The following is a 14,494-nucleotide window of genomic DNA, read 5'->3' as shown; positions in this document are numbered from 1 at the left end:
CCAAAGATAGTGAAGGAAGTGAGAGTGGAAATTGCAGGGGCACTGGCCATAATCTTTCAGTCTTCCCTAGACACAGGGGTGGTGCCAGAGGACTGGAGAATTGTAAACATTACACCCAAAAAAGATTGTAGGGATAAGCCCAACAATTACAGGCCAGTCAGTTTAACTTTGGTGGTAGGGAAGTTCTAGAAACAAATATTCGGAATAGAATTAATAGTCACATGGAATAATGTGGGTTGATTAGGAAGAGCCAGCATGGATATCTTAAGGGAAAATCATATTTAATTAACTTGCTGGAAGCTTTTGAAGAGGTAGCAGAAAGAGTTAATGAGGGTAATGCGGTGTACATGGATTTCCAAAAGGCATTTGATACAGTGCTACAAGACAGACTTCTGAGTAATGTTATAGCTCATGGAATAAAAGGGGCAATATCAACATGAATACAAAATTGGCTGAGTGATAGGAAACAGCGAGTAATGGCCAATGGATCTTTTTCAGGCTGGAGGAAGGTTTGTAGTGGAGTTCCCCAGGGGTTGGTATTGGTAATGATTTAGATCTTGGTGTGCAGGGACAATTTCAAAGTTTGCGGATGGTAAGAAATTTGGAAGCATTGTAAACTGTGAGGAGGACAGTTTAGAACTTCAAAAGGACACAGACAAGTTGGTGGAGTGGACAGATAGGTGGCGATTGAAGTTCAATGCAGAGAGGTGTGAAATGATACATTTTGGCAGGATGAACATGGAGAGACAATATAAAATAAGGGGTACAACTCTAAAGGGTGTGCAGAAGCAGAGGGACCTGTGTGTGTATGTGTAGGTGACAGGACAGGTGGAGAGCAGTTAATAAAGCTTACAATATCCTAAGCTTTATTATTAGGGCATAGAGTACAAGAGCAAGGAGATTATGCTGAACTTGTATAGGACATTAGCTAGACCTCAGCTGGAGTGTTGTGTACAATTCTGGGCGCCACACTTTAGGAAGGATGTGAACAAATTGGAGAGTGCAGAACAGGTTTACAAAAATGGTTCCAGGCATGAGAATCTTCCGCTATGAGGATAGATAGGAGAGTTTGAACTGTTCTCCTTGGAGAGGAGAAGGCTAAGAGGAGATTTGTTAGAGGTGTTTAAAATCATGAGGGGACTGGACAGAATAGATAGGGAGAAACTGTTCCAGCTCATAAAAGGATCGAGAATAAGAAGGCACAGATTTAAAGCGATTTGCAAAAGGAGCAAATGCAATGTGAGAAAAAACTTTTTCACACAACGAGTGGTTTGGGTCTGGAATGCCCTGTCTGGAAGTGTGGTGGAGGCAGGTTCAATCGAGGCATTCAAGAGGGTATTAGATGATTACTTAAATAGAAACAATGTGCAGGGTTACGGGGAAAAGACATGAGAATGGCACTGAGTAATAATGCTCATCTGGAGCGCCGATGCAGACATGATGGCCCAAGTGGCCTCCTTCTGCACCATAACAACTCTGTGAAGTGGTGTTCAACATGGGGGAGCATTGATTCATCAGCTGAGGGAGGGGGGTATATGGTAATCAGCAGGAGATTTCTTTGTCCATGTTTGTTCTGGTGCTAAGAGACTTCATGGGATCTGGAGTCGATGGTGAGGACTCTCAGGGCAACTTCAGCCCGACTGTATACCACTGTCCTCCCGGTGGGACAGGACATACCTAGGGATGGCGATGGTGGTGTCTGGGACATTATCAGCAAGATATGATTCCGTGAGGACGACTATGTCAGGCTGTTGCTCGACTAGTCTGAGAAACAGCTCTCCCAATTTTGGCACAAGGACCCAGATGTTAGTAAGGAGGACTTTGCAGGGTCGACAGGGCTGAGTTTGTCGTTGTTGTTTCTGGTGCCTAGGTCAATGTCAGGTGGTCAGTCCACTTTCATTCCTTGTAGGCTTTTTAGCATTTTGATACAACTGAATGGCTTGCTGGGCCATTTCATAGGACATTTTAAGAATCAACCACATTGCTGTGGGTCTGAAGTCACGTGTAGGCCAGACCAGGTAAGTATAGCAGATTTCCTTCCCTAAAGGACATTCGTGAACCAGATGGGTTTTTATGACAATCGGCAAAGGTTTCATGGCATCATTAGACTTTTAATTCCAGATTTCTATGGAATTCAAATCTCACCATCTGTCATGGTGGGATTCAAACCCAGGTCCCCAGACCATTACCCTGGGTCTCTGGATCACTGGTCCAGTGATCCCACTATACCACCACCTCTCCCATCATGGCAACTGAGTAGGGACTGAGCCCAGGATCTGCAATGCCCCTTCAACTGTGGTACAACTGCTTTCCCGGGATAGACACTGCAAAGTCAACCGGTAAGATTATTTGAACAAGGAAACAAAACAGGAAATTAAATCTGTGTAAATACTGCATAAATAAGGCATATGCCACTAGTCACTTGTCTCCACAGTTCTGGCTTCCCTGGAGCCTCACCATGCAACATCTGTCTTATATCCGATGACCTTCAGATCAAACTCAAAATGCAAGGTTGAGAGGCTGCATTGTGCAGTTTCTACCCTTACACCTGAGTTCTGCTCAACATAGCAGCACTCTAAGCTTCCCCATGTAATATACTTTCTGTCATCAGTGAAGACAAAGTCCCACACTCGCTGGAAGGGGTTGTTCTCAAATGGGCTGAGAATTGGAGGTAAGAAGTATTGGTTCTCCAATCTAAACTACTTTCTAGCACTGCTCTCCACTGGACCACAGCATCAGTGACTTTACAGGCATGTCTCTACAATGCTACCAACTGGCTCGAACACACTGGCATAAAGAAACAGTAAACACATTACAACAACAGGACCATGTTCATCTGTGATGTAGCTGGAAAGGTCCTGCATCACCTGATCCAAGCTTCAATGGAAATAGCAGATTATAATCAGTTTGGAACTACATAAAGAGTCAAGTGCCAAAAGTATATATTGGGTGTAAGAGGTCATTAATGTGCTAAACTGAACTATGGTTTGTGCAATAGAGATTGTGGAGCTAAATCCATTGATTATAACATCAGTCAAACTCAACGATAATAGATGATTATGATTTTTCCACCATTTGATTGACCCTTTGCTCTCAATACACTCTTACTTTAGTGTGAGTGCCCAACCCAAACCTAGCTTAATGCGTGACAATAGGGTCATTGGCAATGGGGTTATTAGCAACAGGGGCATTAGCAGTAGGGTTATTGGCAATGGTGTCGTTAGCAATGGTTTCAGTGGCAATGGGGTCATTGTAATAGGGTCATTAACAATGGTGCCATTAGCCATGGTGTCATTGGCAATGGTGTCATTGGCAATGGGGTCACTGGCAATGGGGTCACTGGCAATGGGGTCATTAGTAATGAGATCATTGGCAATCTGGGTTTGTTTCTTACTGCCTTGCTGCAGCATGTAGCATGTAGCATGGGTAGCATGCACCCAAAACTAAGATGCCTGAGGATCCATAGAAATTGCTTTTCAGGTTCATTTGCATCTTTGAGGCAGGTTTCCAGTGTTGGCTGTGCCTCCACAGACAGCTCACAGCTGAGAAAAGAGCAACTTTGGCTTACCTATATTTTTAAAAATTCATTTATGGGATGTTGGCGTTGATGGCTAGGCCACATTAGCAAAGGGCAGCAGCCTTCAGATGTGCCCTGTGAAGTGGGGTGGAGAATGGATTACTGGCATGGGGTGGGGGCGATTGTGATGTTTTAATAGTCAGGAGAGCATTTATGCCTCACTCATGAATAATTAATTTCAAAATGAGGTTCTTCAATGTGCCCCTCATTAACAGATTCAAATCTAAGGCCTGGTGGGTACCTAAAATGATGAGCCCTTTTCAAATCAGAGTTCTGAAGAAGAGTCACACAGACTTGAAACGTTAACTCTGTTTCTCTCTCCACAGATGCTGTCAGACCTGCTGAGTTTTTCCAGCATTTCTTGTTTTTATTACAGACCAATTTTGACCCACCAGTACCAGGATCCTTTTAATATGTAACTATTTACAAAAAATTATATAACATTTTAGCAGCATTTTGCCTAGTTTTCGGTTAAATTGCTTTCTTTCAAAGTTCTGTTGAAATAGTGAGTTTTGATGATATCATCGGGAAGCTGGTTAGGAGAAAACTGAAGCAGCGTGACTAAGTTCTCAGTGGGCAGCAGATGGCGAATTGGACAATTCATCTGTTAAAACTGATTCTGATCAGCATTATGTGATTGTCTTTTTATAACCAAGTTCTGTACAAGTGGTGTAACTTTAATTAGTGAATTTAATAGTGCAAGGAAGCTGAGTGCTGTCAGGACAGTGCAGGTCTTTAACCAGAAACAGTTCATCTTCAGCTGTGTCTATTTTATTCCGCTCCCTCTCACCTCTAGGTTTAGCAACTGCTAAAGATGCTGCCTAGGACATCTTGTGACTGGAACGGCAGCATTGAAAGGTCTATTTTAAGCCGCGAATTCTTTGAAAACAAATGTTGCCACCATACATAATTTATATTTCCATTTCTGAAACTCACGTTAAAAATTTTCACAGCTCCCTGACAGCTGAACTGGATTCAGTGATGTATTACTGAGCCATGTAGATCAGGAAGACTTCAGGTTTAATCTTTGGTCTGTGATTTTACCTCAGCCCAGATAACAATAGAACATTGCAATTGGCTTCAGTGCCCCTGGACTGGATGAGGCTTGGCGGGGGTCGGGGGGGGAGGTGGAGGTGGTTGGGGGGGTGGGGGGGGGTATGCTGGAATCAGGCACGGTTGCTGCCCCACATTGCCATTAATTTTGCATAGGGTACAAGGTAAGGAATTGGGTTTAGCTTTGATGAAGCCGCTCTGGTTAAATAGCCTGCTGTTCCTCACTGACTGGGCAACATATGAGAATAGTCACTTCAGTAAAGTAGCAAACGGCCGTTTAGATCCACAGAATTGACCTGTAGAGTCAGTCGGTGCCGTCAGCGGAGGAGAGAGATTCAAGTATATCTATTTTTTTACAGTATCTACATCTCCATCCATTCCACGAGTGCTCTGCCTGAAGGCAGCTCCTTGACTCACTGTCCCCTGATGCTTCATTCCGTATCTATTGAATTCAAATGTTTTCACTGGCGTAAGTAAAAATTGGGGATAAAATGACTGAGCCCACACAGACTGGGAGCTCAAACATCGCTCCTTGCCACACTGTCCTTTGAACTAGAAGAAAATCCCACCTCCGGGATGTAAATACTGCAGCTGAAATGACTGACGCTGTCTGTTTGGACACCAGCTGTACTTGTGTTGTAGAAAAGATACAGGTCGATTGATAATCTGACATTTGTTAATTTGCATTATCTACTGGGAGGAATATATCTGTCAGCTTCATTATGATGTCTTTAATTAGTATGTTTTTCTGTATTCTAAATTATTTACATTCCACAATTAACATAAATCACCATAATGTCTTTAGTCATCAACTAGAATGATATCAGTATAAGCAAAAACAAGCATGTTACTTTATACAAAGACCTAATTTCATTCTGGTTTAACTCATACTGTTCTGATGTATCCACACCCCTGAAATTACAAGGTGGATTCCACTGTAGGCAGGCTTAATGCATTCACCTGATATCACAACTTCCACAACTTCAGCAGAGGTATTAACTTGGTGAAGACTAATGAGTTTGCCTCTCCATTGAAATAGCAAAGGAATTCATATCAATGCGTTATGCATTCGTACGTTAGTGTCCCACGGTGTAACTGATTCCTCATTTAAAGGCCATTGTCAGCTTTATATATCTTTATACACATGCTGGGTGCTGCCTTTGCCATTTTAAGTGCCTTTTTCTGGCCTTCTGTTTTGGTCACATTCTAGTCTCTAAACAAGAGACAGGGCAAATGGCTTGCTTCAAGAGCACTGCTCCTGAGCAGCTACCTGAACGTTCACAGGAACGCCTGAGAACACTTCCTTTCCAATTTCCACTTTGATCCCTGTGGGAAAATTTTCCACCCTAGCAGCAACTCATTGTGTGATGAACCAGAGGTTTGAACCCACCTCCCAACCTCTAAGGCACAGAGCCAGTTCCTAATTTCTTCTTTTGTTTTAATGTCAATAAAATCAACTAGCTGTATGATACCAGTATGAGCTGGTACAGTCAAGTTACTTTAAGTCCTAATTTCAACACGAATATTTTCTACCAGTTATCTATTTCAATGGCACTGAACAGCCACAGCGGCAGCTGCCTTTGCTGTTTTAGAGAGTGATTGAAGCCCACACCTCATGCTGGGGTCTCCCTTTATCAAATCCATGCACTTGCTGTATATTTCGACGTACCTTCTCAGGGATAGGCTGCTGAAGCTGATTAACATCCAATGGGGTTATCAGGGGTATGTTATCAAAGCCATCGTCTGCACCATGCTCTTTCTCTGTCTTCTCAGAGAGGTTACATCCAGGCTTCACCATGTCTGGTCGGGGTGACTAATATCGTCTGTGAAAGGAAATTTAAATATTTAATAAGAAACTTTTTCTGATAAACTTGTGTTTTAGCAAATCTCCAATTTCAATTTTAAAGATCCTGTTCCTCAATCTACTCTATCGAGGGATATTGTTAATTCATTAAAGAGCCTTTAGGCAGGGTCACTGCAAAAACAAAATACTGCAGATGCTGAAAATTTAAAAAGTTAATGCAGTTTTTCTCTCCCCCTCTCCACAGATGCTGCCTGACCTTCTGAGCATTTCTAGCATTTTCTACTTTAGGATCAGTAAAATTCGCTCTTAATTGTTTTCTGAAATCCCGGCGTGTTGCAGCAGGATTTCTGGGGTAGACATCGGGCGGAATTGGCACAAGTTTGGAGATGGGTGGACATTTAATCGGACAGGAGGGTACTTGATGGGCCTTCCGCCTCCACCTGGTTAAGTCTGAGGTGGGAACGGATGTTAATTGAGACCCTAAAGTGAGCAAAATGACCACTTAAAAGCCTCAACCTCCAGCCGCTGGTATTCAACTAGTGGTGAGCGGGAGAGTGGGAAACTCAAAAAGCAAACTCTGTCAGGTTTGTTTGCAGGCTTCCTTAGTGGAATTGAAGGGTTTGGGGGTGTGGTCCCTTGTTACAGGCACACAAGTGCCTGATATTTGTACTATATATTTTTCAACTTAAAAGCTTATAGAGTGTGTAAAGATTGGGCTGCAGTTCTATCCTTCATTGCCTGGACTTTCTGGTAGAACATCAGGTAGATGTTAAAGATCTCATGGCACTATTTTGAAGAAGAGCAGGGGAGTTTTCCTGGGTGTCCTGGCCAATAGTTACACCTCAGTTAGCAAGACAAAAAAACAGATTATGTGATCATTAGCACATTGCAGTCTGTGGGAGCTTGCTGTGTGCAAATTGGCTGCCCCATTTCTAAATTACCTACAGTAACTGCTCTTCAAAATTACTTAATTGACTGTAACCTGCTTTGGAACATTGTGTAAGGTCCTATATAAATGCAAGTCTTCCTTGAAAAATTTCTTCTTCTCCAACTCTAGACTTGAGTCTTACAACAAAGTCCACCATTAACTTTTTACATCAGTTTGCCTTGTTCCTTCTCTAAGTGTAGCTACCATTTTTTTTGTGCCAATTTGTGCTAAGTATGGTCAGCTCACACTCATGAGCAACAGGGTTCACCTCACATTTTTCACTTTTGCAACTCACCAAGGCTCCTTCAACAGTACCTTCCAAACCCGTGACCTCTACCACCTAGAAAGACAAGGACAGCAGATGCCTTGGAACACCTCCAAGTTCCCCTCCAAGCTCCACACCATCCTGACTTGGGAATATATTGTTGTTCCTTCATTGTCCCTGGATCAAAATCCTGGAACTTTCTCCCTAACATGTACCTAAAGCACATGGGCTGCAGCAGTTCAAGAAGGCAGCTCACCACCACCTTCTCAAGGGCAACTAGGGATGGGCAATAAATGCTAAACTAGCCAGCAACATCCACATCCCAAGAACGAATAATAAAAAAAGTTATTTCACATACAACCTCTATAGACAGTCAAAGAAAATGCAGGTTCTTTTATCCCACTAGGTTGCACATGTTTTGAATCTAGATCCTAGGGGGAAAGGACAATGTACTAACTGTGCAAACTTGCCCAATCATGATATAACATGAGTAATCAAAAAGTGGTCAATTGTGTGGCTATAAAGGAGGGTCGATATTACATCCTTATTCTTACAGTCGGAGGCCTGATATTGTTAGAAGCTGTGGCAGCTTCATCTGATTCCTCAGAAAATCCTTGAGTGTTTGATCTGAGCAACCAGCATGCCTGATCGCTCCTTTCTCTGCCACTGAAGCCAGGCTTAAGGGCATCTGAGTTTTGCCCAGAGTGGTTCTGGATTATAGTCTCCCACACTATCAACACCTGACAAAAACCACAGTTAAAAGAAAGAGGTGGATCAACCAAATCCACAAATCAGCTGGGTCCAGCAGCTAATATCCGCCTTCACCCTTGATTTGCTAGTAGTTGAATATGGCACACCTACACGGGTAGCAAAGAAATATTGCACACCTACATGGGCAGGAAAGGCACAGAGAAATCTTGTGGACTTGCAATTGTATCATCACAAGAGTGATGAAACCAACACCAACAGTCTGGCTCATTGTCTTCAAATGTATCTTACCACTATCTCTCAGAAGAAAAGAATCAGGGAATATAACCGTGCTCTAGCAAACTTGACTGTCTATTAATGAAGATCTCTAGAAGCTCCCATGAGGTGCCCCCTTAAGTCCAGGAACCCATTCTGGTTGCAGCCCTATCTCTCAAAATCTCAGAACTCCCATCAAAAGACAAGTGACAGAGGATGCGCAAAACCAGTGGAGTCATGGACCCTGAAGGTCAACAACTGGCCTCATCATGCCATATCGAATATGGGTCGCTGCAAATCACATCAGAATTTCATGGACACTGCAGCCACCCGATACATAAATGGAATATGATGGACTGCACAGTGTACCCATGTGGAGATACTGCCCAAACATGGAGCATCTCAGAAGCCATTGCTCACTAAGAGGTTCCCTAGAGTAATAGCTTCTAATCACACTGCATTACCATAGTGAGTGAGTGACCAAGGTGTACACCGACATTAAATATTGCTTATCGAGCTGTGCTAAGGAAGAATACATGGCCAGTGATGTTATTGATGCGATTTTACTTAGCTTTTCAACTTGTGTATACGTAAGCATAAAAACTATGAGTACTTCCACACATTTTTATCATGACTATGCACTTATATATATATACTATGTAGAGCTACAGATATACCTCAACACACATATGTATATGTGCAAACAAGGAGGTTACATTTAGCTAGCTTTTTTACATTTCTGAAATTGGTTGACGTTACCTCAGATACTGCAGCATCTGAATGGCCATCTGGTCAGATGTAAGAAGTTATAGAAAAGCACATTCTGAATTGACAACTTGCAGCAGTTTGCACTTTGAACAAATGTAGGACCATTAAATCCTTCATGGGGACAGCTGATCTGTCTTAAAGGGGAAGGAAAGTCTAAGGGGAGTACTTTTTGTTCCCATTATATGGAAAAAAATTCTTCCCTGAAGAAAACTTCAACTGACCATTATGAACATACCGGCTGTGGAGTGGGCCTTGACTCCTGGAAGAGTTCCATAAAAAACAAAAGGCAATCACCATCCTGCAAAGTCTCAGTAGAGCCAGCCAACCCTCCAGAAATTCATCCTCAAAATTTCTGCTGAAAGAAGAGTTTATCTTCTCTTCCTAATTAACTATAAGTTGGATTTTTATTTTGGCAAAAAACAGTCTTAACAGGAGAGGTGTCAATATGGAAAAGGACCTTCGAAGTCATTTGGCTAAGATTACAGAAGTGCAGAATTACTTTGTCACAGATGTAATGGTATCACGTCACCACCAATTACAGGTTTACTGGCTTTATTTTAGTTACTGGAGACCAAAGTCAAATAATTAAGTGTCTGCTGTAAATTTGCTAAAAAATGTCAGGTAGAAACAAAATGGAAGCATGGGTAAAATTGGCTACGGTGCCACTGATTGGCTGAAGGTGGGTCATGTCATGTCCATGTGGATATCACACGGAGTTGAGATTATATAAAGATTATATAAAGACCAGCAGCAAATAAATCCAGACTCAGATAGTTTGGATATTGTCCATCTTTTGAACTTATTGCCTTGTGTGTAACTAGTTGAATTAATTCATTAAAGTTGCTGATGGCTACGTATAATTTGTCCCGTCAAATTGATCTACAGCAACACCATGTTTTTATGTAATGCCTTTAACATAGTAAAATGCCTCAAGATGATTCACAGGAAGATTATCAAACAGAATTTGACACAGCCATATAACAAAATATTAGGACAGATAACCGAAAGCTTGGTCACAGAGGTTGGTTATAAGTATCATCTTAAAGTTGGAAAGAGAGGCAGAAAGACAGAAAGATGCAAAAAGAGAATGCTAGAGCGTAGGGCCTCAACAGCAGAAGGCACTGATATTAGGGATGTGCGGGAGGCTAGAACTGGAGGAGCTTGGATATCTTGGAGGGACAGAGGGCTAGAGGTAAGAAAGGTGGAGGCCCTGGAGGGATCTGAAAACAAAGATGAGAATTTTAAAATTGAGGCATTGTTCAATCAAGGACCAATATAGGTTTGCAAACAAAGAGATGATGGGTGAATGAGCCTTGCTACAAGCTATGATACAAAGTTTTGTGCAACTTCAAGTTTGTGGAGGATGGAGCCCAGTGAGGACTGCATTGGAATAGGCAATTGTAGCGATTCAACATGGATCAGTGAATCAACAGCAGATGAGCTGAAATGGGGCAGGGCAGGACAGCACCTGGGCTGGAGTGAAAGAGATTGTGATGGACTGGGGCCAGTGATGGAGTCTTACTGCCCATCGTCCCACAGGGGACTGGAGTCTTACTGCCCATCGTCCAGCATGGGACCGGAGTCTTGCTGCCCATCGTCCCACATGGGACTGGAGTCTTACTGCCCATCGTCCCACACGGGACCGGAGTCTTGCTGCCCATCGTCCCACACGGGACCGGAGTCTTACTGCCCATCGTCCCACATGGGACCGGAGTCTTACTGCCCATCGTCCAGCATGGGACCGGAGTCTTACTGCCCATCGTCCCACATGGGACCGGAGTCTTACTGCCCATCGTCCCACATGGGACCGGAGTCTTACTGCCCATCGTCCCACATGGGACTGGAGTCTTACTGCCCATCGTCCCACATGGGACAGGAGTCGTACTGCCCATCGTCCCACAGGGGACTGGAGTCTTACTGCCCATTGTCCAGCATGGGACCGGAGTCTTACTGCCCATCGTCCAGCATGGGACCGGAGTCTTGCTGCCCATCGTCCAGCATGGGACCGGAGTCTTGCTGCCCATCGTCCAGCATGGGTCCGGAGTCTTACTGCCCATCGTCCCACATGGGACAGGAGTCTTACTGCCCATCGTCCAGCATGGGACCGGAGTCTTACTGCCCATCGTCCCACATGGGACAGGAGTCGTACTGCCCATCGTCCAGCATGGGGCCGGAGTCTTACTGCTCATCATCCCACATGGGGCTGGAGTCTTGCTGCCCATCGTCCCAGATGGGACCGGAGTCTTGCTGCCCATCATCTGCATGGGGCCGGAGTCTTACTGCCCATCGTCCAGCATGGGAGCAGGGTCTTGCTGCCCATCGTCCAGCATGGGACCGGAGTCTTACTGCCCATCGTCCAGCATGGGACTGGAATATTACTGCCCATCGTCCAGCATGGGACAGGAGTCTTGCTGCCCATCGTCCAGCATAGGACCAGGGTCTTGCTGCCCATCGTCCCAGATGGGACCGGAGTCTTGCTGCCCATCATCTGCATGGGGCCGGAGTCTTACTGCCCATCGTCCAGCATGGGAGCAGGGTCTTGCTGCCCATCGTCCAGCATGGGACCGGAGTCTTACTGCCCATCGTCCAGCATGGGACAGGAGTCTTACTGCCCATCGTCCAGCATGGGACCGGAGTCTTGCTGCCCATTGTCCAGCATGGGACCGGAGTCTTGCTGCCCATCGTCCAGCATGGGACCAGGGTCTTTCTGCCCATCGTCCAGCATGGGACCGGGGTCTTGCTGCCCATCGTCCAGCATGGGACCAGGGTCTTGCTGCCCATCGTCCAGCATGGGACCAGGGTCTTGCTGCCCATTGTCCAGCATGGGACCGGGGTCTTGCTGCCCATCGTCCAGCATGGGACCGGAGTCTTACTGCCCATCGTCCAGCATGGGACCGGAGTCTTACTGCCCATTGTCCAGCATGGGACCGGAGTCTTACTGCCCATCGTCCAGCATGGGACCGGAGTCTTGCTGCCCATCGTCCAGCATGGGACCGGGGTCTTGCTGCCCATCGTCCAGCATGGGACCGGAGTCTTACTGCCCATCGTCCAGCATGGGACCGGAGTCTTGCTGCCCATCATCCCAAATGGGACCGGAGTCTTACTGCCCATCGTCCAGCATGGGACCGGAGTCTTGCTGCCCATCGTCCAGCATGGGACCAGAGTCTTGCTACCCATCGTCCAGCATGGGACCGGAGTCTTGCTGCCCATCGTCCAGCATGGGACCGGAGTCTTGCTGCCCATCGTCCAGCATGGGACCGGAGTCTTACTGCCCATCGTCCAGCATGGGACCAGGGTCTTGCTGCCCATCGTCCAGCATGGGACCGGAGTCTTGCTGCCCATTGTCCAGCACGGGACCGGAGTCTTACTGCTCATCATCCAGCACGGGACCGGAGTCTTACTGCCCATCGTCCCACACGGGACTGGAGTCTTACTGCCCATCGTCCAGCATAGGACCAGGGTCTTGCTGCCCATCGTCCCGCACGGGACCGGGGTCTTGCTGCCCATCGTCCAGCATGGGACCGGAGTCTTGCTGCCCATCGTCCAGCATGGGACCGGAGTCTTACTGCCCATCGTCCAGCATGGGACCGGAGTCTTACTGCCCATCGTCCAGCATGGGACCGGAGTCTTACTGCCCATCGTCCAGCATGGGACCGGAGTCTTGCTGCCCATCGTCCAGCATGGGACCAGAGTCTTGCTACCCATCGTCCAGCATGGGACTGGAGTCTTACTGCCCATCGTCCAGCATGGGACCGGAGTCTTGCTGCCCATCGTCCCACATGGGACTGGAGTCTTACTGCCCATCGTCCCACACGGGACCGGAGTCTTGCTGCCCATCGTCCCACACGGGACCGGAGTCTTACTGCCCATCGTCCCACATGGGACCGGAGTCTTACTGCCCATCGTCCCACATGGGACCGGAGTCTTACTGCCCATCGTCCCACATGGGACCGGAGTCTTACTGCCCATCGTCCCACATGGGACTGGAGTCTTACTGCCCATCGTCCCACATGGGACAGGAGTCGTACTGCCCATCGTCCCACAGGGGACTGGAGTCTTACTGCCCATTGTCCAGCATGGGACCGGAGTCTTACTGCCCATCGTCCAGCATGGGACCGGAGTCTTGCTGCCCATCGTCCAGCATGGGACCGGAGTCTTGCTGCCCATCGTCCAGCATGGGACCGGAGTCTTGCTGCCCATCGTCCAGCATGGGTCCGGAGTCTTACTGCCCATCGTCCCACATGGGACAGGAGTCTTACTGCCCATCGTCCAGCATGGGACCGGAGTCTTACTGCCCATCGTCCCACATGGGACAGGAGTCGTACTGCCCATCGTCCAGCATGGGGCCGGAGTCTTACTGCTCATCATCCCACATGGGGCTGGAGTCTTGCTGCCCATCGTCCCAGATGGGACCGGAGTCTTGCTGCCCATCATCTGCATGGGGCCGGAGTCTTACTGCCCATCGTCCAGCATGGGAGCAGGGTCTTGCTGCCCATCGTCCAGCATGGGACCGGAGTCTTACTGCCCATCGTCCAGCATGGGACTGGAATATTACTGCCCATCGTCCAGCATGGGACAGGAGTCTTGCTGCCCATCGTCCAGCATAGGACCAGGGTCTTGCTGCCCATCGTCCCAGATGGGACCGGAGTCTTGCTGCCCATCATCTGCATGGGGCCGGAGTCTTACTGCCCATCGTCCAGCATGGGAGCAGGGTCTTGCTGCCCATCGTCCAGCATGGGACCGGAGTCTTACTGCCCATCGTCCAGCATGGGACAGGAGTCTTACTGCCCATCGTCCAGCATGGGACAGGAGTCTTACTGCCCATCGTCCAGCATGGGACCGGAGTCTTGCTGCCCATCGTCCCACATGGGACTGGAGTCTTACTGCCCATCGTCCAGCATGGGACCGGAGTCTTACTGCCCATCGTCCAGCATGGGACCAGGGTCTTGCTGCCCATCGTCCAGCATGGGACCGGAGTCTTGCTGCCCATCGTCCAGCACGGGACCGGAGTCTTGCTGCCCATCGTCCAGCATGGGACCAGGGTCTTTCTGCCCATTGTCCAGCATGGGACCAGGGTCTTTCTGCCCATCGTCCAGCATGGGACCGGAGTCTTGCTGCCCATCGTCCAGCATGGGA

General features: G+C 47.1%; 2 protein-coding genes across 2 annotated transcripts in view; one reads left to right on the top strand and one right to left on the bottom strand.

Annotated features, from left to right (window-relative positions):
- The window catches only part of caly (calcyon neuron-specific vesicular protein), a 51,486-nt gene that overhangs the window by 22,526 nt on the left and 14,466 nt on the right, over window positions 1-14,494 (bottom strand). The window contains exon 2 of the mRNA XM_041176442.1: window positions 6,300-6,453. Within this exon, the coding sequence (XP_041032376.1) occupies window positions 6,300-6,428 (129 nt within the window). The 5' untranslated portion in view covers window positions 6,429-6,453. The remainder of the gene's footprint in view (window positions 1-6,299; window positions 6,454-14,494) is intronic.
- LOC121270778 (keratin-associated protein 10-4-like) lies at window positions 12,214-13,965 on the top strand. Its single transcript, XM_041176219.1, has one exon. It carries the CDS (start codon window positions 12,214-12,216, stop codon window positions 13,963-13,965), a length of 1,752 nt encoding a protein of 583 aa, XP_041032153.1.

This window comes from Carcharodon carcharias, chromosome 28 (genome assembly GCF_017639515.1).
Source record: "Carcharodon carcharias isolate sCarCar2 chromosome 28, sCarCar2.pri, whole genome shotgun sequence".
Taxonomy (NCBI): domain Eukaryota; kingdom Metazoa; phylum Chordata; class Chondrichthyes; order Lamniformes; family Lamnidae; genus Carcharodon; species Carcharodon carcharias.
Note: the sequence above shows the minus strand (reverse complement) of the source record. Positions and strands in the feature narration are given on the sequence as shown.